A 24,210-nucleotide genomic window follows, 5' to 3' on the forward strand; every position below is an offset into this window, starting at 1 on the left:
TCTGCCTTTATCTTATCTCTCTATCTTCAAAAATATTTTTGTTTAATATTTTAGCATTGCATTTAATTGTATTGCTTTAAAGTAATAAACATAATGTTTTCAAGTTTTGGAACTTATACATATAAGAAGTTTGTAAGAAAATTGTTGTACATAGGCATTGCTTTTTTGGTAGCTACAGTTGTGTGAAACAAATTCTGTTTTTATTTGCCATCTGTCCTGCTAAATGATGATAGTCATCATTTGTCCTGATCTCAACTACTTTGATGAAAGTCATCATCTGTCCTTCTAAACTACTTTGATGAAAGTCATCATGTGTCCTAAATGATGAAAGTCCTCATCTGTCTGTCAAAAGGATGAAAGTTCTTAACTGTCCTTCTAAAGGATGAAAGTCCTCATCTGTACTTGTAAACTACTCTGATGAAAGTCCTCATCCGTCCTTCTTAATTGATCAAAGTCCTCATCTGTCCTTCTAAAGGATGAAAGTCCTTATCTGTCCTTCTAAAGGATGAAAGTCCTCATCTGTCTTTCTAAATGATGAGTCATCATCTGTCCTTCGAAACTACTTTGAAGAAAGTCCTCATCTGTCCTAAAAGATGAAAGTCCTCATCTGTCCTCCAAAACTACTTTGAAAGTCCTCATCTGTCCTTTTAAACTACTTTGATGAAAGTCATGCAACTGCAACTGCACAGAATTTCATGACCCAAGGATTTGTTGGTTTAAAAAGGAAAGTGGTGCCCTTAAGATTTTTGCCACCAGTGACCTTGCTGAAAATCTTATGAACTGATTGAAGGTCATATTGACATAAGGTTTTCACTAAAATGCTTCCTATGATATCTCATTGTTTCAGAGTGTAAATGGGGCAAATCTGATGGCCATATAGATATTGGAAGAAGAGTACTTGTATTAGGAAACACTGAACATTGAGATAACTCTTTGTTCAGGAGGAAAAGGAATAACACGATGGTTTCTAGGTTGCCATATTGTATGGTCCGATTAGCACCATCTTCATTTTGGACACATCAGAAGAATAGTTTCATTAGACATTTCATTTCTAAACAACTCCCCAATCAAGAGTAGCCATAACAAAAGTTTGAAGATGGCTACTGTTGTGGCCCTTTTGTGAGGCCATATTGACACCATTTTTTTTTGATCCATCATTGTTTTAAGCCAGACATCACATGCATTTTCTGGTGGCAGTGTTTTCAGCAGTTAGGTTTTTGTTAAAACTTTTAATTTGTATATCATAGATTCACATCGTATTTAGACAATTCATGCAGTGACATGCTTCCTCACTCCATTTGCATTGGGATTGTGGCGTTGGGGTGGGATGCTCCTAATATATTATTTTGAATTACTTTGGTAGTCCCACTCAGGCTTGACTTTGTAGGAAGTGAATACAGAGAGGTAAAGCTCCAAGCCCCCAGCCAGCAATACCGACAGTTACATTACTGAGAACAAAGGAATAGCATATTAATAAAATTCAATATTCAAATTTTAATAATTTCCCAATCTCTCTTCAAGTTTTTCCTCTCAACCAAGTGATAGCCTATTGCATCCTGTGATTTATAGTGTGAGATTGCATTTCCACCTGTCCTTGTTTTCTACTATCTCGCCGATTCCTTATCTCCTTCTGACTTCCCTCCTAACTCCTTCTCCTTGACTGCTCCTTCTCCAATTTCTCCTCGATTCCTTTTCCTCCTCCTTGACTCTGCTCTCCGACTAGCCTTCGATTCACAATCAATGTCTCCACTAGTCTCTATTTCGTCTCTCTCCTAGAGACTCAGGACTAAACCACACCGTAACTCTGTCCCGTAAAAGCTTCCTGTGAAAACACAAGGATGTTAGCATATTTCCTTAGCCATCTCGTCTCACACTATACCAACAATCAATCATCAGATAAAGGCTATTATATTTTTCGGTCATGCATTCGTGTACATTGAAATACCCATATATTCTAGTATGGTAAACAACGTCGTAATAAAAGCATGGTATCAACTACTTATCATACAGACATCAATAAATTGTGTCACATCCATATATATATTCTTAATCTCATTATACTGAACACAGCAATCAGATGTATCTCTACATTAATTACACTCCCACAAGTATACACAAATATTCAGATATCCATAATAACTAATTTTACACACTGCAACCATTTTCAAAAGTTACAATTCAATTCAACAGTTACAAAATCTAGAATATCACATGAATAAATGCACTAGTTTACTATGAATTAACCAAATAGCAAATTACGATATTAATTCTATGAGCTAGCAATCTACATAATTCTTTACATAATCATAGCTCATTTCTCATATACGCATGTAAATTAAACGTTACGAAGGTAATTTTATGTACTAACGATTTTAGTGATGAAGTTTGCATACTGCACATAATTACAATTACATTGCCATAATATTCTGTAACAATTGAGCAAATAACTCGCTGACCTTTACAAAGCTTTGTCTTTCCTATGTTTTTCCGCCAATTCACAAGTGGCTAATCCGTAAGTTATTGCTACAACTTTTCAGCATGATGTTTCACAACGACTGGGGTTTCTAGTCTAAAGTACTAAATTTGGGTTGAAATGGTGACCACACCCTCTCTTAATTCTGATTGGATAACAATTCTACCCTGTTTTATTCAACTTTGCAGACAATGCTCTGGCCATCTGACAGCGTGGTGAGATTTACGACGCCATTAAGGGTACTTTGTTCTTGAACAAAGCTTTCAATGTCCATGTGATTTTTGACACCCAAAAGCTGGGCTCTCGTAACAATTATGAACAGGACTACTATAGCTGCAGGGTCAAATATATGTACATGTACATGGCTTTTAACCAATTCCTTTGTTCATGACTTAACGTAATCGCAGACAGGCAACATGGCAGGGATGAAGGTCCCAGTTAGAGAAAATTTGCATTAAGGTTTTGGATAAAGATTTTTCATTTGATAATATTCCTTAACCCTATGATAGATTCTAATCATACTTGGCACAAATCACTTTGCTAAGACAAGTCATTATATGACATGCATGATCACCCCTGTGACATCGGGGTTACGGTCACCTGTTTTACAGCTTGGCTTGACATGGATTGGCTGCCTTGTTTTTACCTGGACCACTTAAAGTAAGTGTTTTAGTAAAAACCTATGTCAGTATGACCAGCCTTTCAGTGATTTCAAGGTCAGATAAAAAATATTTTCATTTAGGAACAACAATATATCGTAGTCTTTAAATGGAAACCCCATTTTGATGTGGCCAACTGTTAAGGAAGATAATCATTAACAAGATTTCAAGTTGGTCACCTTGGCAGAGATGTTGGATGTTAGGCACCATTTTCATTTAAGACCAACTACATATTACAAGACGTTTTGAATTGATAAGCATACGAGTGCACAGCCATTAATTCTGGAGGAATAGTGATAAGTTTTTCAAGAAGGTTGCTGTTGATAGCATGTGTCAGACTGGCTCCAGTGTCATTTTGGGCAGCCCATGTATCATTAGGTATTTAGTGGAAACTGTAAAGTAACTAGATTTTCTAGATGGTTAACATGGCAGCCATGTTGCGTCAGATTGACACTATTCTTTGTTAAGACTAACTGCCATTATAAGAAGACTTCTGGGGAAAATATAGTTTTTCCAAAATAAAAATGGTGCAATTCTGACCTTATCTAATGGCCACTACAGTAGTCAGTAACCAACACCTTGTCCATGCTGTTGTGAATAAGTTTTCAATCCAGACCTAATTGACATTGGAGTTGGAACAAAGTTCATTGCTTTTTGGATAATTTGCATAACTGAAGTTATTGAAGACAGTGACATGTATCCGAAGAACTTTACATGTAATTGTTTTTCAGTAAAGATGCTGATATGCCTTACTTTATCATTGATTTCAAGGTTATGATTAACAAACAAGTATGAATGGATTTTTAGCAAACCCAGTGTGTATCTAAAGAACCTTGAATGCGACCAGTTCAGTAACTTTGTTTTTTTCTTTCTTCTTCAAACCTGGAGGATTACAGTCATCTGCCATCCATGGTATATTGATCAAAGTCAAAGGCTATAACAGAGATTTTTTAAAGCACTTATCTTGTGAACATGCTGAATGAAGCATTCAAGAAAATATTTTATTGTCAAAGTGGGTTCCAGTATGTTGGAGTTTTTCCAGAATATCAGAGATGATTCAGTACTTTGCACTTAGCAGTTAAAAGGAATAGTCTGATTTAGGAGGGAAGAACTGCACTTCTTTGGATTCCTGGAAATTCCTTTTGACCAGTACTACACCAATCCCTTTGACGCACACATTTTACAAAAGTTTGCTTTACAAGTGGTGGGGGGGGGCGCATATTTTATCAATTGTTAGAAAGCATGTAATTGCAAGCACCTAATGCAATGCTTCTGTGCCAGGTGTCTCTCTGGGGGTCTAAGTTTAAGAGGGCAATAATGATTCAGAATATATTAGTTCTTGCTTCATATAGGAATCATCTAAGGTCAGTGATGAAAATCACTTATAGGTTAATCTCAATTAACTGTTGGTTGCAAACGATAGGCTATGCATGGCGGTCAGTATTATTGGTGGAGGAAGAACCCTGATAAACCCCAGGAAGAACCACTGACCCACGAGAAGCTACTGGCAAGCTTTTTCACATAACCCACATTGGCCGAATCCTAGACTAGAACCCATGCAGAAGGAGGTGAGATGGCAGTGATCCAAAATGGAGAGCTCTTTAGACCACTCTGGTCATTTATAAAATTTAACATAAAAAATATTAAAGCCATTGAACACTTCAAATATGCTTGACATCTCAAGTACCCTAAGGTATTTGGAGGTATGCTATCCTTAATGACCCCAAGGTATTTGGAGGTATGATGTTGTGACAAAATAGAATCAGATCCATAGAGGTGACTGGCTATTCAGAAATGACCTAACTGACTTGTTAGTCACAAAATGGGTTTTGTAGCTGGTCAGGTAAAATGTTATTGGGAAAGAAATAGTTGATGCAATAAGTGCAGCAAACTTGTACTGAATTCTCATCCTCTCTACTCTGAGCACAAGGTATGTGAATGTCCTTGATTTATTCAGAGAAATTTGTTTTGGATAATCCCAAGGACAGGTCAGACTTCACACAAAAATACAACAAACCAGGCAATTTCAAACAAGTAGTACTCATAATGGTATGTTTAACAATATTGACAGATTAAAAGGTTCATTTTTAATTTGTACCAAATTTTGAAATACCCAATTTTTAAGAAGCAGAGAATAAATTTATTGGCCACAGCCACTCAGGACCTGGTGAACAATCTTGAAACAGTTGTAAATGAGATATATTTCTCCATGCATGAAGTGGGTTTTTCTTTGATGGTAAGTCCAAAGATGTGAAGTTTTTGAAGTGTCAAGTATGGACAAGTGATATTATTGATCTCTGTAAGGGTCTTGAAAATGACTTGCTTCAAAAGAAAAGTTTGAAGTTGTTTGTTTGAATGAACAACATATACCACTTGGATTGCTTAGTGAATTGTCTCTCCCTTTTAATTGCAAGTTGTATTAATTCAATCAGGGTGGACATGTACCAAGTTTCAGGTTTGTTTGGAAGTGGTGCATCTGACATTCCAGAACTACCCAAGCCATTTGAGAGGTTAAGAAAAATATTCCACAATATCACTTGTGCTGTGCACAAAAAGTTTCAAGTCAGGTTTGGATCAGTTGCTTTGTTGCTGCCTTCCAGGCTGTTTATCATTTTCTCGGATTCCTCATCTATGCATGATGCAGTAACTAAGAATGTTTAAAATAAAGTCAAGTTTTGCTTGAAACCTATCTCTTGATATGTTTTGTTATATGTGTCATAATAATAAAGGTAGACCTTACAAATTTGTGAAGCTGTAGATCACTATATCAGTGAACATGCAATTCTGGCTGTGGATGACAGGAGACATGGAACAATATGTCACAGCAGGATAGCTGTTTTATTCTTGATTTGATTAATTAGGTGAGAGATTGAGTTGGTCTTGACATTTTGGTTTCTTCATAGCAGAGGATATATGCTCAGTTTGTCCCTAGGAATATGTGCTTTCATTCAGCAATAGAATACACTTGGGGGTGGGGGTAAACTTGAAAGTGAAAGTTCAGATATGACAGTACAATACTGATCATTCTGATGGTCATTATACAGCTGTAGGTTTTAAGCACACCAAAGAATTTGCTCACAGAGATTGTGATTATTCAGTGCTGCTTTTTATTATCGATAAAGCAAATTTTCCTATTAGGGAATCAGCTGTTCCATTGGCATCTTTTGCCTGTGGGGAAAAGAACAGTTGTTTAGACTGGTTGTCCACTCATGGTAGAAGATCATGATACTGATATCTAATCTAAAATTACCCCATCCAGTCTACTCATTTGTGACATTCCCGACAGCATGACTGGTTCATTTTACAGAGGTCAAGTATGGATTATATTTAAGGACACAATTTTTCAGCTATCTTCCCCATTCAGACTTGCTGCTGAGATTCCAAGTCTTTTGGGACTAACCGGGGTCCTAAATTGGCCAATCCGAATCCTATACTCAGAATATGAAAATATTAGTGAAGAAGATAACCATCAGTTGGCAAGTGTTCATCCAGTGTACTCTATGTCCAGAGTGAAGGGTTTGTCATTATCAGTTGGCAGGTGTTCATCCAGTGTACTCTGTCGAGAGGGAAGGGCTAGTCATTAAGAACAAGGAACAAGAGTAAATGCTATCATTATGTGCCATTAACGGCTAAATATTAAAACCTGTTTTATTTTTATGAAGAGGGACACTGTTAAATGCCAGTGCATTTTTAAAAGATTGTTCACATTTTATTTTTGTATTCAGGGCACTGATTTAGTTTTGTTTTTGTTTATATGTGCCATTAACTGCCAGATATTTAAGACTGTTTTATTTTTATGAACAGAGACACAATTAAATGCCAGTGTATTTTAAAAAGATTGTTTCCATTTGTGCATAGTTAAGGGCTGTATTGCATACAGGAAAGGTAAAATAAGCTAAAAGAATGTCATTGAAGCCCACTTCTGTGCCTAGTTAATGGCTGTATTCCATCAAGATAGCAACATGAACCTAATGGCTGTGTTCTTCATTAATCTTGCCTGCAAAAACTGAATTGTAAAGCATGACTTATTCCATTGTCTGTCCCAAATGTCATTTTTTAATTATGTTTTAAACAGAAATAAATGATATAGCATTCTGAATGTTGGGTGACCACAAAATGATTAAAACATGCTTAGTGTGGGCTTCTTGTGCATCTTGATCACACCTCTTATTGACTGGAACCATGTTATTCTTTGTGAGATCTGGGTATTGCTTCTATAAGTTTGTGATCATTTGTAACAATTTTATACATAAAGTGAGAAGCATATGCAATACTCCTACTAATATTTTCATCATGTTAAATTCCAGTGCAACTAAAAATTATTTCAATTACACTCTGTAGAATAATAAAGAATTCATTTTTTCTGCATATATAATAGATCAGGTACATGCAATTTTAAGCTATAAAGAAGTGGTTTATGATATGAAGATGACTGCCTCATGTTTAGCCACATTATATCATGTAAGCAGATCAGTGATGCAATTCATAGTTGCCACAGTGCACCTTGTAAGGAGAGCATGATGCAGGTGCTTGGCTGCCACAGTGCACCTTGTAAGGGGAGCATGATGCAGGTGCTTGACTGCCTCATTACACCTTGATAAAGACTCCTGACTGCCTCATTACACCTTGTAAAAAGCTAGATGCAGGCCTTTGGCTGCCACGTTGCACCTAGTATGGGAACCTTGATAAAGACTCTTATCTCATTACACCATGCAGAAACCTGGATGCAAGCATTTGACTGCCACATTGCACCTTGTAAGGGAACCTTGATAAAGACTCTTTGACTATCGCATTACACCTTGCAGAAACCTGGATGCAAAGCATTTGATTGCCACATTACACCTTGTAAGGGAACCTTGATAAAGAGTCCTGACTGCCTCATTACATCTTTTGAAAACCTAGATGCAGGCCTTTGGCTGCAATATTACTCTTTGTAAGGGAACCTTGATGTTGGTTCTTGCCTGCAACATTACACTCTTTAAGGGAACCATGTTTTTTAAGTTGTTGGCTTGCTGCATTACACCATGTAAGTGAACCGTGGCTGTGTCCATTCTCAAAGGAAAAAAAAATGATAATAGCAGTTTGTTGACATTGTAAACAGACTTTACATGAAAAGGTGTGACCAAATTGAACATAAAGCTGGATTGACATAAAAACCATCACATATACTTCTGTGTTGTGAAAATTCACACAAGAACCTGGGAATTTATTCAATGAATAATCCATTTATATTTATATATTGTTATTACACAGTCCAGTGACCAAAGCTGTTCAAAGTTGGTTTGAGGCAAGACTTCAGACTTGTGTTACAACTTGTTTGTTAATGATTGAGGTATGCAGGGGTTCAGTTTACACCTGGCTAGACTGGTCTGGTAAAAAGTCATCACAGTTAGAAACTCAAAATTTTAGGTAGCATTATAGTCATTTTTAAAAAACTCTATTGTAAATGTAGAAGGTTCGACCTACTGTAAATATTGGTGCAGGACATGATGTATAAAAGGTGTGACCTGCTTTAAATATTGATATAGGACATGTATAGAAGGTGTGACCTACTTTAAATATTGATGTAGGACATTATAGAAGGTTTGACCTACTTTAAATATTGATATAGGACATTATAGAAGGTGTGACCTACGTTAAATATTGATGTAGGACATTATATAAGGTTTGACCTACTTTAAATATTGATATAGGACATTATAGAAGGTGTGACCTACATTAAATATTGATGTAGGACATGTATGGAAGATATAAACTACCCTTGATGAAGGAAGATGAAAATCAGATTTAAGATGTAGGACATTTTCAAATATGTGTGGTCTTCTTTGCCCCCATTATTGTCTCGCCTACAGATCATAATAGGGGTTACTTTTCTGATGATGCTGTTGACACAGGGGTCACTTCTCTGACACAAGAATCAGTCAAGCTTTTGCATTAAGCTTAGTTTCTCTGACACATGTTATACATATTGTAATAAAACCTAATGTGTGTTTTCATCTTTGAATGTCACTTAAATCATTAGTATATACCTTAATGATTATTATTCATATTTGACAGTGTTTTAACTGTTCAGTGACATAAAAAAATAGTATAGAGAAAGCAAACCTAAAGCTTTTGTCCTCACACAAAGGATTTCAGCAGCAGACAGATTTAATCTTTATTTTCTAAATACAGGCATGCATAATTAGTATATAACAGGATGTATGTCAATGAAGAGTGGTTACAAGACATAAAATATAGATGCAGAAGACTTAATATGTATGATGGTCTCCATCAGCACCATTTGTGTTTGTTGCCAGAGCTCATTACAATTATATCAGTAAACTGATAGAAGATCTTGCTTGGGATGATGCTGCCATTATCTTATTGGAAAACACTAGAGTAAACATTTACATCCAAATAGAAGTAAACACTAGAGTAAACAGTTGCCTCATAGTACAAGGAAACACTAGAGTAAAATGTACATCAGAATAGAAGCAAACACTAGAGTAAAATGTACATCAGAATAGAAGCAAACACTAGAGTAAAATGTACATCAGAATAGAAGCAAACACTAGAGTAAATGTGTCAGAACATAAGTAAACACACTAAACAGTTACATGAGGATAGAAGTAAACTCACTAGATCGAACAGTTACATCAGAAAAGAAAGTAAACAAACTAGAGTAACAGTTAATCAGAATCAAAGGAAATACACTACGGTTTCATCATTCGAAAAGTAAACACTAAACAGTTTCATCAGAGTAGATGTACACAGCAGAGTAAACAGTTAATTTTAAAAGTAAACACTAGAGTTAAGAGTTAATCAGAATAGAAGCAAATACACTAGAGTTAACAGTTAATCTGAATAGATGTAAACAGTAGAATAAAAAGTTAATCAGACTAAAAATAAATACACTAGAGCAAACAGTTGATCAGAATTGATGTAAACAATAGAATAAAAAAGTTAATCAGACTAGAAATAAATACACTTGAGTTAACAGTTAATCAGAACAGATGTAAACGTTAATCAGTTAATCAAAGTAAACATGCTAGAGTAAGCAGTTAATCAGAATAAAAGTATTAACTTCACTAGAGTAAACAGTTACATCAGAAAACATGTAGAGGTAAACACTAGAGTATATTGTTGATTAGAATAAAGTAAATAATAATAATATTAATGATAATGTGGGCTTAGTACAGTGCCTAATTTTTAGAAGGTCTAAGAGTTTTACAATATTAAATAACACATACAGACATATACAATGACAGGATACAAAAACAAACACTATGAAATTACAAAACAAAAAAAAAGATGTTAGGTTTGCTTGGATGTCTTGCATTAGTTTGGTTCAAGCAGAGATGGAGGGTTAAGGACTGAGATCATGAGATGGCATTTGATGCAGGGGTGATCTGATGCAAGTTTGTTTGACAGCAATGACTTCAGAATATCATCATGTGACCATGTTTATGAGTGGGTTGGCTAACTGACTGCTTGAGGTTGAAAATTGTGAATAGAATCTACAAGTTTTGATGTGTATGGGTTTCTAGCACATTCACAGTGAAAGCTGAAATCCCCACAAGATTACTGCCAATCAAATTTCCACACTCCAAGAGGTTATAAATCCTCCCAAAAGATAAATTCAGTCAGCTTATGTTTTCGACTAAGAGGAAGGTGTTAAAAGGCAGGAAAAAATGGACTGTCCTTTGTTCCATTGTGAGTGTGGTTTCGACCAGTTCAAAATTGAAAGTTCTGATGTAGTGAAGATGGTGAATTATGGAATTGTTTTTTTTCTTCTTCCTGCTCTATGCTGGCCACATTTGACATGTTTCTTTTTTCTCTTTCATTTACATGTAAGAAAACCTGTATTCCCAGGTTGTTAAGTCTAGTGCACAAGGTGGTATTGAGCACCAAGGAGTTGTTTTTTAATGCAATTAATGAGGGTCCATCATAGCATAAATGGGTCAGCTGTATAACATGACAGTATCATGTTCAAAGCAAAAGATGGTTGTAGTACAAATGGGGAAAAATGACGGAGAAAAAGTCTTAATAGTTTCCCACCACCACCAAAACAAGCAAATGAAGAAACACACTCAAACAGAACAACCAATACATGATGAAACCACCTGTGTAGAACAGTCAACAAAAACATATGACATGAGAAACAGCACAAAAATCCAGATCAGCTGCCTCAAGCCTGTTAAGTAATGGTAGCCATTTTGAATCCTCCAAGTAAACACACTTGAGTAATCAGTTATTACAGGCCTCGCTAGGCCCTCAGCATTAAGACATCACTATAAACTGCCACACTGCAGACATTGTAGCGATATGATTGAAAAATTGTTAAAGTTACGTTAAAAATCCAAATCACACACACACACAGTTATATCAGAATGGAAGTAAACACCCTAGATTAAATGGTTACATCAGAATAGATGTAGAAGTAAACACTAGAGTATATTTACATCAGAATGGAAGTAAACACAGAGTAAACAGTTTAATCAGAATAGAAGTAAATACTAGAGCAAAGGATTAGAATAGAAGTATATACTAGAGTAAACAGTTACTCAGAATAGAAGTAGACACTAAAGTACAGAATTAGAATAGAAATGTGTGTGAATTGAATTTTTAATGTAGCTTTAACAATATTTCAGTCATATTGCTACGATGTCTGCTGTGTGGCAGTTTCTAGTGATGTTAGCACTGGGGCATCATGCCGCAGACATGTAGCATGATGTCCCACCCAGTCACATTATCCTGACACCAGGCCGACCAGTCATAACACTAATGTCTTAATGCTGAGTGCCAAGTGAGGCAGTTGTTAGTACCATTTTTGTAAGTCTTTGATATGACTCGGCCAGGGATCGAACCCATGACCTCCCGCATCCGAGGTGTTCTAACCACTAGGCCAATGGAGCAGTCTAGAATAGAAGTAAATACTAGAGTAAACAGTTAATCAGAATAGAAGTAAACACTAGAGCAAAGAATTGAACAGAAGTAAATACTAGAGCAAAGAATTAGAATAGAAGTAAATACTAGAGTGAACAGTTAATCAGACTATAAGAATACAAAAAATTACACTTTAATAATGACATATGATTACAAACTTTAAGCCCATAAAGTCATTGTGCAGGAAAATGTAGAAATTATTTTTGAATGTAAATAAAGCAAGAAATTCATTTACAAGTAGCATTCATATTTGAACTCGGAGATTTTTGTTATTTTTCTACAAGTCATCTGAAAAGATGTTGGCATCATAAGTGGTTTACTTATCCACAGTTCTTTTGTTATTTTTTATAAATATAATTTTTTTGCAATAAACACATGCGTGGTAGACATTTTTTTACACTTTAAATGTTCAGTAAAAGTATTTATTCATTTCATTGTGTAGTGGAATCATTTTTGTGCAGAAACCAAAAATTTCTTAATAAACCAAAGTCTGGCAAAATAGTTGAGGACTTTTTAAGTTTTCATTATATTTAAATTTGACATTCATTAATGTAGTCTGCAGGTTTATTTTTTTGATCACTTAATTAATTAATTATTTGTTTAAAATAATTATTAACTAATGTGTTTATTTACCATGATATTTTCAATTATGTACCTACTTACTGTGATATTTTAACCAAAGCATATCAGAATTAGTGAATGAAAGTACACATTAACGAAAGTGAAGCTATAAGAATTAGTGAATAAAAAAGGACGCATTAACGAAAGTGAAGCTATGAAAATTATAACCTATTCTAGTTGGCTTGATTGGTGAGGGAAAGATTTTTAATAATAAAAGGTATTTTGCTGACAATTTGATAAAATTATTTAAATTTAAAACAAAGATATCGAGGACAGTGAAATTCATCCCATGACAAAATGACTTGGGATAAAAAAAAAGACTATTCATTTGAAATTATATAAGAAGAGGTGGAAATTAAAACAACAATGAAACTTTGCTGTTCACAGTTCATCAAATATTGTTTCCTAGTGATGCACTGTTAACTTTAAATGCGTACAAATACAGCTTCCACAGTACTGATCACTGGGCAGTGTCAGTAACATAATGCTGAAATATCATCATCATCATCACCACCACCACCATCATCATTATCATATTCATCATCATCATCATCATCATCATCATTTCAGAGATTTAAAGGATACAGGCAACAAAAAAAAAAGAATAATGCATTGGTTATTATGGATGGGAAGGCCTGTCTTTCTGTATTTGCTGAAAGGTTTGCCCACGTATAAGTCAACCCTTTCTTCAATCAGATTGTCAGCAGCGTCTGTGTCCTTGGGCAGTTGATCCCTATCTACATGACTTAATAATTTGGGAAGAGCCGTATTTGTAAACAAGACTATATTGTATATTTTCAGATAGGTTTCTTTGGGGGCTTTAATCCATGGTCGGTATTTACATTAACTAGACTTGCAAGCTTTTGTCTCAAGCCTGTCAAAATAAGACAGTTTGAATGCCTTATTGACCAAAGTAAAAAGGAAATATTCATGAAACTAATGTACAGTATGAAAATAAAATGTACAAGTGTTACCCTAGGTATTTGTTCTTGCTCAAGCAAGATGTTTAGATTGACTCATCTGGAGCTTTCCTTTTCTTACATACATACATACAGACAGACACACACACACACATATATCTATATATCTATCTATCTATCTATCTATATATATATATATATATATATATATATATATATATATATAAAGCTTACATTGTATAATAATAATAATAATAATAATGCTTTATTTATTGAGGGTGACTAGATAGTCAAGGACTATTCTTCCTTGAGGCCCTCTTAATAAGAGCATAACAATGCACATTATATGAAGATAGCAATAATTAGTGTTATGTTTAGTATTAAAATACTAAATTCCATTATCTATTAGAAACACATACATGCTCATGATATCTCTTCTTAAATACTCTAATATTTTCAGCAGATTTTACATATAGTGGAAGCATATTCCACAGAACTGTACCAGAGTATTGAAAACTCTTTTTAAAATGCTCTGTTCTTGGTTTTGGTACTAGAAGGTTTCCATGTGATATTGATCTCAACTGGTATTGTGTTGAAAAAGGCCTGAATAAGTCCTGAATATACTCTGGTGCAGTTCCATGTAGACATTTATATAAAAGAACTGCCTCGTGAAAATCTATCCTGTCATATATTGTGAACCATTTGAGTTCTGTAAATAATGCTTTTGAGGGATGATCAACAGATGCATCTATAATTATACGTGCTGCTCGTTTCTGAAGTTTATAAATCCTGTTAAGCTCAGATTTAGCACAGTTTCCCCATATATTAGAACAATAATCCATTGTTGGAATATATGACTTGTAGTGTAGATTACGAGTTTCCATAGGTAAATATTTCTTGATTCTGCTGAGAAGGGCAATTTTTGGATGAGTGTTTTACAAAGCTTATCAATATGGTCATTCCATAATAAATTATTATCTACGGACACACCTACATGCCTTTCATGTTTGACATTTTCTAATGGATGATTATTTATTGCAAGAGATAGTTTTGGGTTCCCTGACTTGTGTAGCTTTTGTGATGTCCCCAAAATCATACATTTTGTTTTACCTTCATTAATTACCATCCTATTTTGCTATCTTGTTTGGATAACTTCAGTATCAAAACTAGATGTATACAAGGTTTTATCATCTGCAAACTAATCTGTATTTGTGGATTCATTATTTGAATCATTGATATAGATAAGCATAAGGGGAGAACCAGTCCCATAAAATAGGTGGTTTACATAACCACAGAGAACATGTATTTCCAGTTTCACTGAAGACTCATGATTTCATGGCTATTTTGTGTAGTATTCCATACTCTTTTTTTATTATAAGAAATTTTTCACCTTCAAATGTTGGAGAAAGATTTTAATGTAAAATCATTGTTTAGGATATTGTGGATAAAAAAACATTTTGTGTTTAATAATACATGTAATAATAATAATAATAATAATAATAAACATTGTTTTATTTTTAAGAGGGTTATTCAGTTTTGATAGACTATTCTTCTTTAATGTCATCATGGTGTAAAATACTTGTGAATGCAAAAATGTACATATGTTTAGCTCATAGGATAAATTGTTAGAACTGCAGGAATTATATGAATGATCACTGCAGGAATTATATTAATGATCACTGCAGGAATTATATGAATGATCACTGCAGGAATTATATTAATGATCACTGCAGGAATTATATGAATGATCACTGCAGGAATTATATTAATGATCACTAGAGGCATTATATTAAAGACCACTAGAGGCATTATAATAATTAAAGACCACTGTAGGAATTAATGCTCACTGCAGGAATTATATGAATGATCACTGCAGGAATTATATTAATGATCACTAGAGGCATTATATTAAAGACCACTAGAGGCATGATAATAATTAAAGACCACTGCAGGAATTAATGCTCACAGCAGGAATTATATGAATGATCACTGCAGGAATTATATTAATGATCACTAGAGGCATTATATTAAGGACCACTAGAGGCATTATAATAATTAAAGACCACTGCAGGAATTAATGCTCACTGCAGGAATTATATGAATGATCACTGCAGGAATTATATTAATGATCACTAGAGGCATTATATTAAAGACCACTAGAGGCATTATAATAATTAAAGACCACTGCAGGAATTAATGCTCACAGCAGGAATTATATGAATGATCACTGCAGGAATTATATTAATGATCACTAGAGGTATTATATTAAAGACCACTAGAGGCATTATAATAATTAAAGACCACTGCAGGAAATTAATGCTCACAGCAGGAATTATATGAATGATCACTGCAGGAATTATATTAATGATCACTGCAGGCTTATATTAAAGACCACTAGAGGCATTATAATAATTAAAGACCACTGCAGGAATTAATGCTCACTGCAGGAATTATATTCATGATCACTGCAGGAATTATATTTATGATCACTGCAGAAATTATCTTTATGATCACTGCAGGAATTATATTAATGATCACTGTAGGAATTAATGCTCACTGCAGGAATTATATTTATGATCACTGCAGGAATTATAGTAATGATCACTGCATGAATTAATGATCACTGCAGGATTTAATGATCACTGCAGGAATTATGGTAATGATCACTGCAGGCATTATATTAATGATCACTGCAGGATTTAATGATCACTGTAGGAATTATAGTAATGAACACTGCAGGAATTATATTAATGATCACTGCAAGAATTATGTTAACGACCACTGCAGCTATTATATTAACGATTACTGCAGGAATTATGTTAATATTCATAAATGGCTCAATGAAACAAATTAAGTCTGGTTGGGAATAATTTTTGAATGACTCCTTCATATTCTTAAGTAAATACATTTTCCCCTGGAGAACAGTCATTATTTAAACATCTTTAAATATTACTTTTACATTGTTAGAAAAAGATAATTTTTCTCTCTGAAACTCAGAATACTAGTTAGTTCATCTGATTGGAAAATGAATTTAGTTTACAAGAAGTCTCCCAAATAAGGGAAGGATTTTCTTTGTATGCCATGGATTCTAGCACAAATTAAATGTCTCGGCAATTTATCTCAGGTAATGAAAATGTAAGGTCGGTTCCATTGAGTCTTGCCTGTTTTTGCATGCAACAAATTTCATTCATTGTTGACGTATTAATTGTCAAGATAGTTGTGAATGTCAAGTCCCATTTGCTGTATCTGTCTCTGTCTTTCTGTATCATACTTGTGTACAAGTCAAATCCATCTGTCTCTGTCTTTCAGTATCATACTTGTGTACAAGTCAAATCCATCTGTCTCTGTCTTTCAGTATCATACTTGTGTACAAGTCAAATCTGTCTCTGTCTTTCTGTATCATACTTGTGTACAAGTCGGATCCATCTGCATGGATCTAGATCTGCTGTCGTATAATGCACTGACAGATATGAAGCTTTTTAGGAGTAATCAGCAGAACAAGCAACATAGACCCTGATTGGCTGATGCATTATGCGATGGTGGATCAGTGTCTGTGATGCTTGCACTTTGACCGAAATTATAAGTGAGCATACATGTGTAACGTTATGTCTGTACAACAGTCTGAGGAAGTTTGTTAGCATGATTTTCTTAGCATCCAATCAACACAGACAAATTAAGTTTGGCTGAAATAGTAGTATGGACTTGTAAATTCCTGTTTAGATTAGTTCTACAGGTAAGACCTCCACGCTGATATTTATGTTTTGGGAGTTCTAGCACTAAAACAAAAATAACATGCTATGTCTTACATTGTAGGACTATTGAATAGATTTGCAGGCAGATTACTGCAGCAATGTTTAAGTTTTTACACATTTTTCAAACTATTTGGACTATATTAGCCAGGCTAAGTAAAATAGGTTTTGGATAAACAATTTTTTTGGTGGACATGTTAAGAACTTCAAGCTGTTTTAGTAGTTTTTCATCTTCTATTGAACAGTGTATACAATTGAAAACTATTTAGACTTATTTTACAAGAAAGCTCGGTTGGGATATTTGAAGAAAAACCTTTTCAGGCAGATAAGCACTTGTTTAGATGCAAGTGCAGATCACCTGATTATGATTGTCATGTAGCTACAGGAATAGAGCAAAATTTCACATTTTTCTGAATTTTTAAAATTTGTTTTGGTGTCTCCAATTTTTGAGTCTGTATGTCTCCATTGGGAGGCATCCATGTTTTGCAAACAGAAGACTTTGGGATCTCTGTGTGTGTTTGTTAATAGTTTGGTAAACACAAGACTGAAGAATGAGCAGATAAAATGTTTGTGCTTTACAAGCACAAATCTAGTATTGATTTGATTCTCTATCCATTTGCCCTGAGAATCTCCTTTGCACAGGTGTATAAAATCCACTCAACATAGACATGTTATTTGGTACTTGACGCATTAACCCCTGGTAACAAGTTTAAGTGGCAGGAGGTAGTAGCCTAGTGCCGACCTCTAGCATCAAGGTCATGTATGATATAATAAAGTGGCTGGTATTATAGAAAGGTAGACAGATGTAGCTCTACAACGATACCAAATAATCTGGAATTTCTAGTTGCACTACAAAATACAGAGTGAAAAACCTCATTTTTTGGACCCATTTTTTTTTTCTACCCAAAATTCACCTGTGGTTGGAATCTGATTTTGTGTTCTGATTTTAGTCTCAGATCTAAGGCAAACCAGTATGAACTACAAACAGACAGATGAACCTTTGCAAAAAGTAGGATCAGATGGGCTTTTGGAATAAAGAGTGGTCTCGATACAAAAATAATGGGTCCGTTAAGCAAAAGAATATTTAAAAAATCCAACTTTTACCCTTCTGCTATTTTGCGAGCCAAATAGTCAATGAAAAACTGTTTCTAACACAACTGTCAGTAGGCTATTGGAAGATCACCTGGAAGTTGGTGTTTTTGGATGTATTCAGAAATAGCTTTCAAAATGTGTTTCCTACTTGAATTTCAGGTGAAAACGACAAAAACCTCAAGAGGTTAATGTGTTAAAGATGATCCAGTTAGCTTTTTGGACCATAAGAAGTTCTTAAATTACACCAAATAAAAAATTGGGTGGTTCTGGATAACTGACCAACCCTTTTCATAACTGCAGACCCTACAAAAATTGTGTGGTTCTGATTAACTGACTAACCCAACTTATAACTGCAGACCCTAAAAATATTGGATGGTTCTGGCTAACTGACCAACCCTATACATAACTGCAGACCATACAAAATTGGGTGGTTTGGATTAACTGACCAACCCTGTTCATAACTGCAGACCCTACAAAAATTGGATGGTTCTGGCTAACTGACCAACCCTATTCATATCTGCAGACCCTACAAAAATTGATAAAAGGACAACAAACGTTTCTGGAGAAAAATGTTAAGAAAGTGATGTAACAACAATTGAAGTTAAGTTCAGGATACAGTTGACCCTTTTTTCCATTTGCTGACCTACCTACCGTAATATTTTTTTGAATGTAACCAGAGCAACACATTTTTGCTATTTGTCCTTACTGAACTTTATTGACATGATTTTTTAAATAGAAAAACCTTGTTAGCATAATGTATCAAAATCCACTTGATATAGAGAACTAAAATTTGGCAGGCATGTTTGTATAAATATGTGAATGACTTAGATTTTCATGCCATTATAGCGAATTGTCAAGTTGTATTATAAGGTTTTCAAAATTTAAGACTTGCTTGTTTTAGTTTTTATTGGTGGCATATGTGTCTTGCTTTATTTTAAATTTTGTATGTAAGCTTTTTTAAAGTCATATACTGGTATAATCATAGTTTGATTTGAAGACCAGGTATAGAATCTGCAAAACCATTGTCCTTTATATTTGAATTTGGAATGTGAAAAAAGATCACAAACAGTAAAACAAGTGTTCTTTATTTTTGCAGGGTTTTTATCAAAATCCACTAAACAAGATGTTAAATCCAAGGAGAGGTCCAGCACAAACACAGCCGGTAGTTCATCTCCATTGCCAAGCCCTGAGAGGGAAGTGGCTTTCCAATATCCTGTGGAGACTCCAACTAGTGAAATACTTTCTAAAACTGCAGATGCAGAAACCAACAAGCCTCCCATAGTATTAACAACATATTTAAATGCAGCTCCTTCAGAACAAAATGATGTTGCAGTATTCTCAAATGCTTTAGAAACTCCAGACAGTACACTATCCCAACAAAGTGAAATAAAATCCACAACACCACAAACTGTTGTTAACCATGAAAAAGAGGTCAGGGTCAGTAATCAAGATGGTGAAGGTGAGGAAGAGGAGTTTCATGCCAGGATCAACCTAAAAAACTGGGATCCAGTAAGTTCATGACCTCAGACTGTGTTAGTATCTGGTAGTGAAGCTGATATCTTTCAATTTTCATGATGCTGTTAACTGGTTAGATTGTTCATGAAAGTTCAGAGTGTGTCAGATGATGCTTTTGATTTCTTAACACTGCTATTGACAGATATGTTGGTTCTGATAAATTGTAATGAGGGAGATATAGTTATCCCAAATCTAACTATGGCTATAACCTGGCTGAGTGAGAGATCACCTTAATTAGGCAATCTTCTGTCATTTAGAGAGCACCAACCTCACAGTCCTTACAACCAGATTAAAAAAGAAAAGATCATGTATTCAGAAGCCACATCTTTAGAAGCCATGTGTTCTGGTTTTCATGCATTGCTGTTTAGCACAAAATCAAATTTGTCAATAGGTCATCCATAGGGAAAAAACCAAACTTGCTCTTGTATCCAAGGGACATCTGTATTCAGGTTTACCTTTCAAACTAGATTTTAGAACAAATACCGTAACTGAATACAGGTTTCAATAAAATTATTATTATTATTATTATTATTATTATTATTGTTGTTGTTGTTGTTGTTGTTGTTGTTAACAGATTTAAGTTAGCACACTTGAAGAAATCATGAAATACAGTTATATGTTGTTTTTCTCCTGAAGGTAGATATTTGACACAAGATATCCTGCACATCTTAATCCAACCATTAGATAATCATTGACCCTTAAAACAAAAAGAAATATTGAACAGATCATTGATCCTAGTCATTATTAATTACATATCATTGTAAAGCAAAGGAATGCTTATTGGTTTGCTAAACTTGCATACCCAGGCTTGGGAATATGTGTTTACACTTCAGACAATATCTAGATTAACCAGGTGCTTAGCTCACTATGATTAAAAGAGTTGTGAGAGACCTGTGATGAATAGGGACATTTATTGGTATGCTGGAATACCATTAAGTTTATATGGTGTTTGGAAGTTGAAATATATTCATTGACTGTAAAGATACTATTACAAAACATACATACATAAACAGAATGCAAATCAGGCTTTCTGTTAGTATCTATATTTGAAATTTATAATTTGATTTTGCTTCAGTGTGCCATATTCAGAATGGTCAGTTTTGGTGGTTGCATATGGGAGCAACTGGGAGGTTGCCTATTGTCCAGGTCAAATGGGTAGAATATCATCTGCTGGTGACTTTGTCAGGAAGCATCTATACAAACAAGCTTAATGTGATTATTCTTAATAATACATAAACCTAATCTTTGCACACACACACACACACACACACACAAACACACACACACACAAACACACACACACACACACACACACACACACACACACACATACACACACATTGATTTATTGATCGATTGACCCATGACCCTGATGAAATGGCATGAATTTGTCTATTTCCTCATTGATGAACATTTTTCATCAGATGTGAACAATTCAGATTTCAAACAATACCTGTCACACAATCACAAAAGACCACTCATTTCTGCTGTGCCTATATCCACCATCAAGCTAATACATTGCTTTGATACTCTCTAATGATAAAAACCACCACACTTTTGTATTTTAGATATTGACAACTTTGAGTTACACAGACAGCATGGCTGTAGTGCAGTGAGTGCAAATGGGATAAGATGACAGATTGATTCATATGCTATTACTTTAAACAATGCTCATCAAACAAGTTTAATTTGCATGCATGAAGTAAATTAAAACCCTTATTTGATCAGGAAGTACCTGGCTGTTGACCATGAAAAGATGGTGACCATTAAATACATGACTTTTATATAGGTAATTTGCTTGGTGGGCACATTAGAATTAACATTGCATTTGGACATAGTCGACTGTATATCAAACATAGACTTTATGTAAAGGTAACCTTTTAGACAGGGTCGACTATATATCAGACATAGACTTTACTTAAAGGTAACCTTTTGGACATAGTCAACTGTATATCAAGCAAACTTTACATAAAGGTAACCTTTCGGACAGGGTCGACTGTATATCAAACATAGACTTTACTTAAAGGTAACCTTTCGGACAGGGTCAACTATATATCAAACATAGACTTTATTTAAAGGTAACCTTTTGGACATAGTCGATCGACTGTATATCAAACATACATTACATAAAGGTAACCTTTTGGACAGGATCGACTGTATATCAAACAGACTTTAGATAAAGGTAACCTTTTGGACAGGATCGACTGTATATCAAACATAGACTTTATTTAAAGGTAACCTTTTGGACATAGTCGACTGTATATCAAACAGACTTTACATAAAGGTAACCTTTTGGACAGGATCGACTGTATATCAAACATAGACTTTATTTAAAGGTAACCTTTTGGACATAGTCGACTGTATATCAAACATAGACTTTATTTAAAGGTAACCTTTTGGACATAGTCGACTGTATATCAAACAGACTTTACATAAAGGTAACCTTTTGGACAGGATCGACTGTATATCAAACAGACTTTACTTAAAGGTAACCTTTTGGACAGGATCGACTGTATATCAAACATAGACTTTATTTAAAGGTAACCTTTTGGACATAGTCGACTGTATATCAAACATAGACTTTATTTAAAGGTAACCTTTTGGACATAGTCGACTGTATATCAAACATAGACTTTATTTAAAGGTAACCTTTTGGACATAGTCGACTGTATATCAAACAGACTTTACATAAAGGTAACCTTTTGGACAGGATCGACTGTATATCAAACATAGACTTTATTTAAAGGTAACCTTTTGGACAGGGTCAATTGTATATCAAACACAGACTTTACATAAAGGTAACCTTTTGGACATAGTCGACTGTATATCAAACATAGACTTTGCAGTCTATGTCACATTTTCAATGATTAAAGTAACTCTGATCACTGGTACATTATTGGTAAAGTTGTCAGGATAAAAGAATCACAGGTATATGTTCTGCCACTTTTATGTGGTTTATTGTAATTAGAAATTATACAGAAATGCTGTTAAGACTTATTTTTGTAACCTTTACCATGTAGAGCGTCTGGTCTTCATATTTACAGTACTGACCAAAATGCTACAGCACATTGAAAATATTGATAGAACAAGTTTTAATTTATAAAATATCTATTAAGTATTTTGTAATAGGTGTATATTATTCTTGGTAACAACAAATTATGATCAACAACAGTACCAGCAACAAGGTAATAAGAGTTACCTCCCATGGTAGGATTTTCAGGACTTGGAAGCATGAAAACCAGGCTAGAAGTTAGTGAACATAAAATAGAGTATAAATGGGTCTGGCTAGCCAGGATTGGTTGATAATGAAAGTAAAATTTTAGTATAAAGAATCTTTTGAGAATTTATTTTAGTTGTAACTGAAAAAAAATAGTCATTAAATGTGTTTCAAACACATATTGATACAGAAAGTGCTGTGGCTCCTATGGTTTTTCTCTGCACAGAAACTGTGATCAAGGTTATGTCAGTACTGATAAATATAGATTTCTTCATGAACATTTAACATGATTTATCACACTAGCTTTTTCTACCTCAGCTAGTCATGCACTTATCCAGGCCAAGATTGTGACAAAGGTCAGCTAGTCATGCATTTATCCAGGCCAAGATTGTGACAAAGGTCAGCTAGTCATGCATTTATCCAGGCTAAGATTGTGACAAAGGTCAGCTAGTCATGCACTTATCCAGGCCAAGATTGTTACAAAACTCAGCTAGTCATGCACTTATCCAGGCCAGGATTGTGTCAAAGGTCAGCTAGTCATGCACTTATCCAGGCCAAGATTGTGACAAAGCTCAGCTAGTCATGCACTTATCCAGGCCTAGATTGTGTCAAAGGTCAGCTAGTCATGCACTTATCCAGGCCTAGATTGTGACAAATGTCAGTTAGTTATGCACTTTTCCAGGTAAAGATTGTGACAAAGATCAACCTGTCATGCACTTATCCAGGCCTAGATTGTGACAAAGGTCAGCTAGTCATGCACTTATCCAGGTCAAGATTGTGACAAGGATCAACTAATCATGCACTTATCCAGGCCTAGATTGTGACAAAGGTTAGCTAGTCATGCACTTATCCAGGTCAAGATAGTGACAAAGATCAACTAGTCATGCACTTATCCAGGCCTAGATTGTGACAAAGCCAAGATTGTGACAAAGCTCAGCTAGTCATGCACTTATCCAGGCCTAGATTGTGACAAAGGATTCATACTATATTACTTTTGTTTACAGTTGTCATCATTTTGTAACTCGGAATTTGTTGG

At 34.6% G+C, this 24,210-nt stretch overlaps 1 protein-coding gene across 1 annotated transcript in view; it reads left to right on the forward strand.

Moving 5' to 3' along the window:
• Window positions 1–24,210, forward strand: part of LOC149788589 (uncharacterized) — a 177,003-nt gene that overhangs the window by 68,683 nt on the left and 84,110 nt on the right. The window contains exon 8 of the mRNA XM_089973529.1: window positions 19,539–19,951. Coding sequence (XP_089829655.1) covers window positions 19,539–19,951 — 413 coding nt within the window. The remainder of the gene's footprint in view (window positions 1–19,538; window positions 19,952–24,210) is intronic.

The sequence above is a fragment of the Sinohyriopsis cumingii genome, chromosome 11, assembly GCF_028554795.1.
Source record: "Sinohyriopsis cumingii isolate HCF-2022 chromosome 11, ASM2855479v2, whole genome shotgun sequence".
Taxonomy (NCBI): domain Eukaryota; kingdom Metazoa; phylum Mollusca; class Bivalvia; order Unionida; family Unionidae; genus Sinohyriopsis; species Sinohyriopsis cumingii.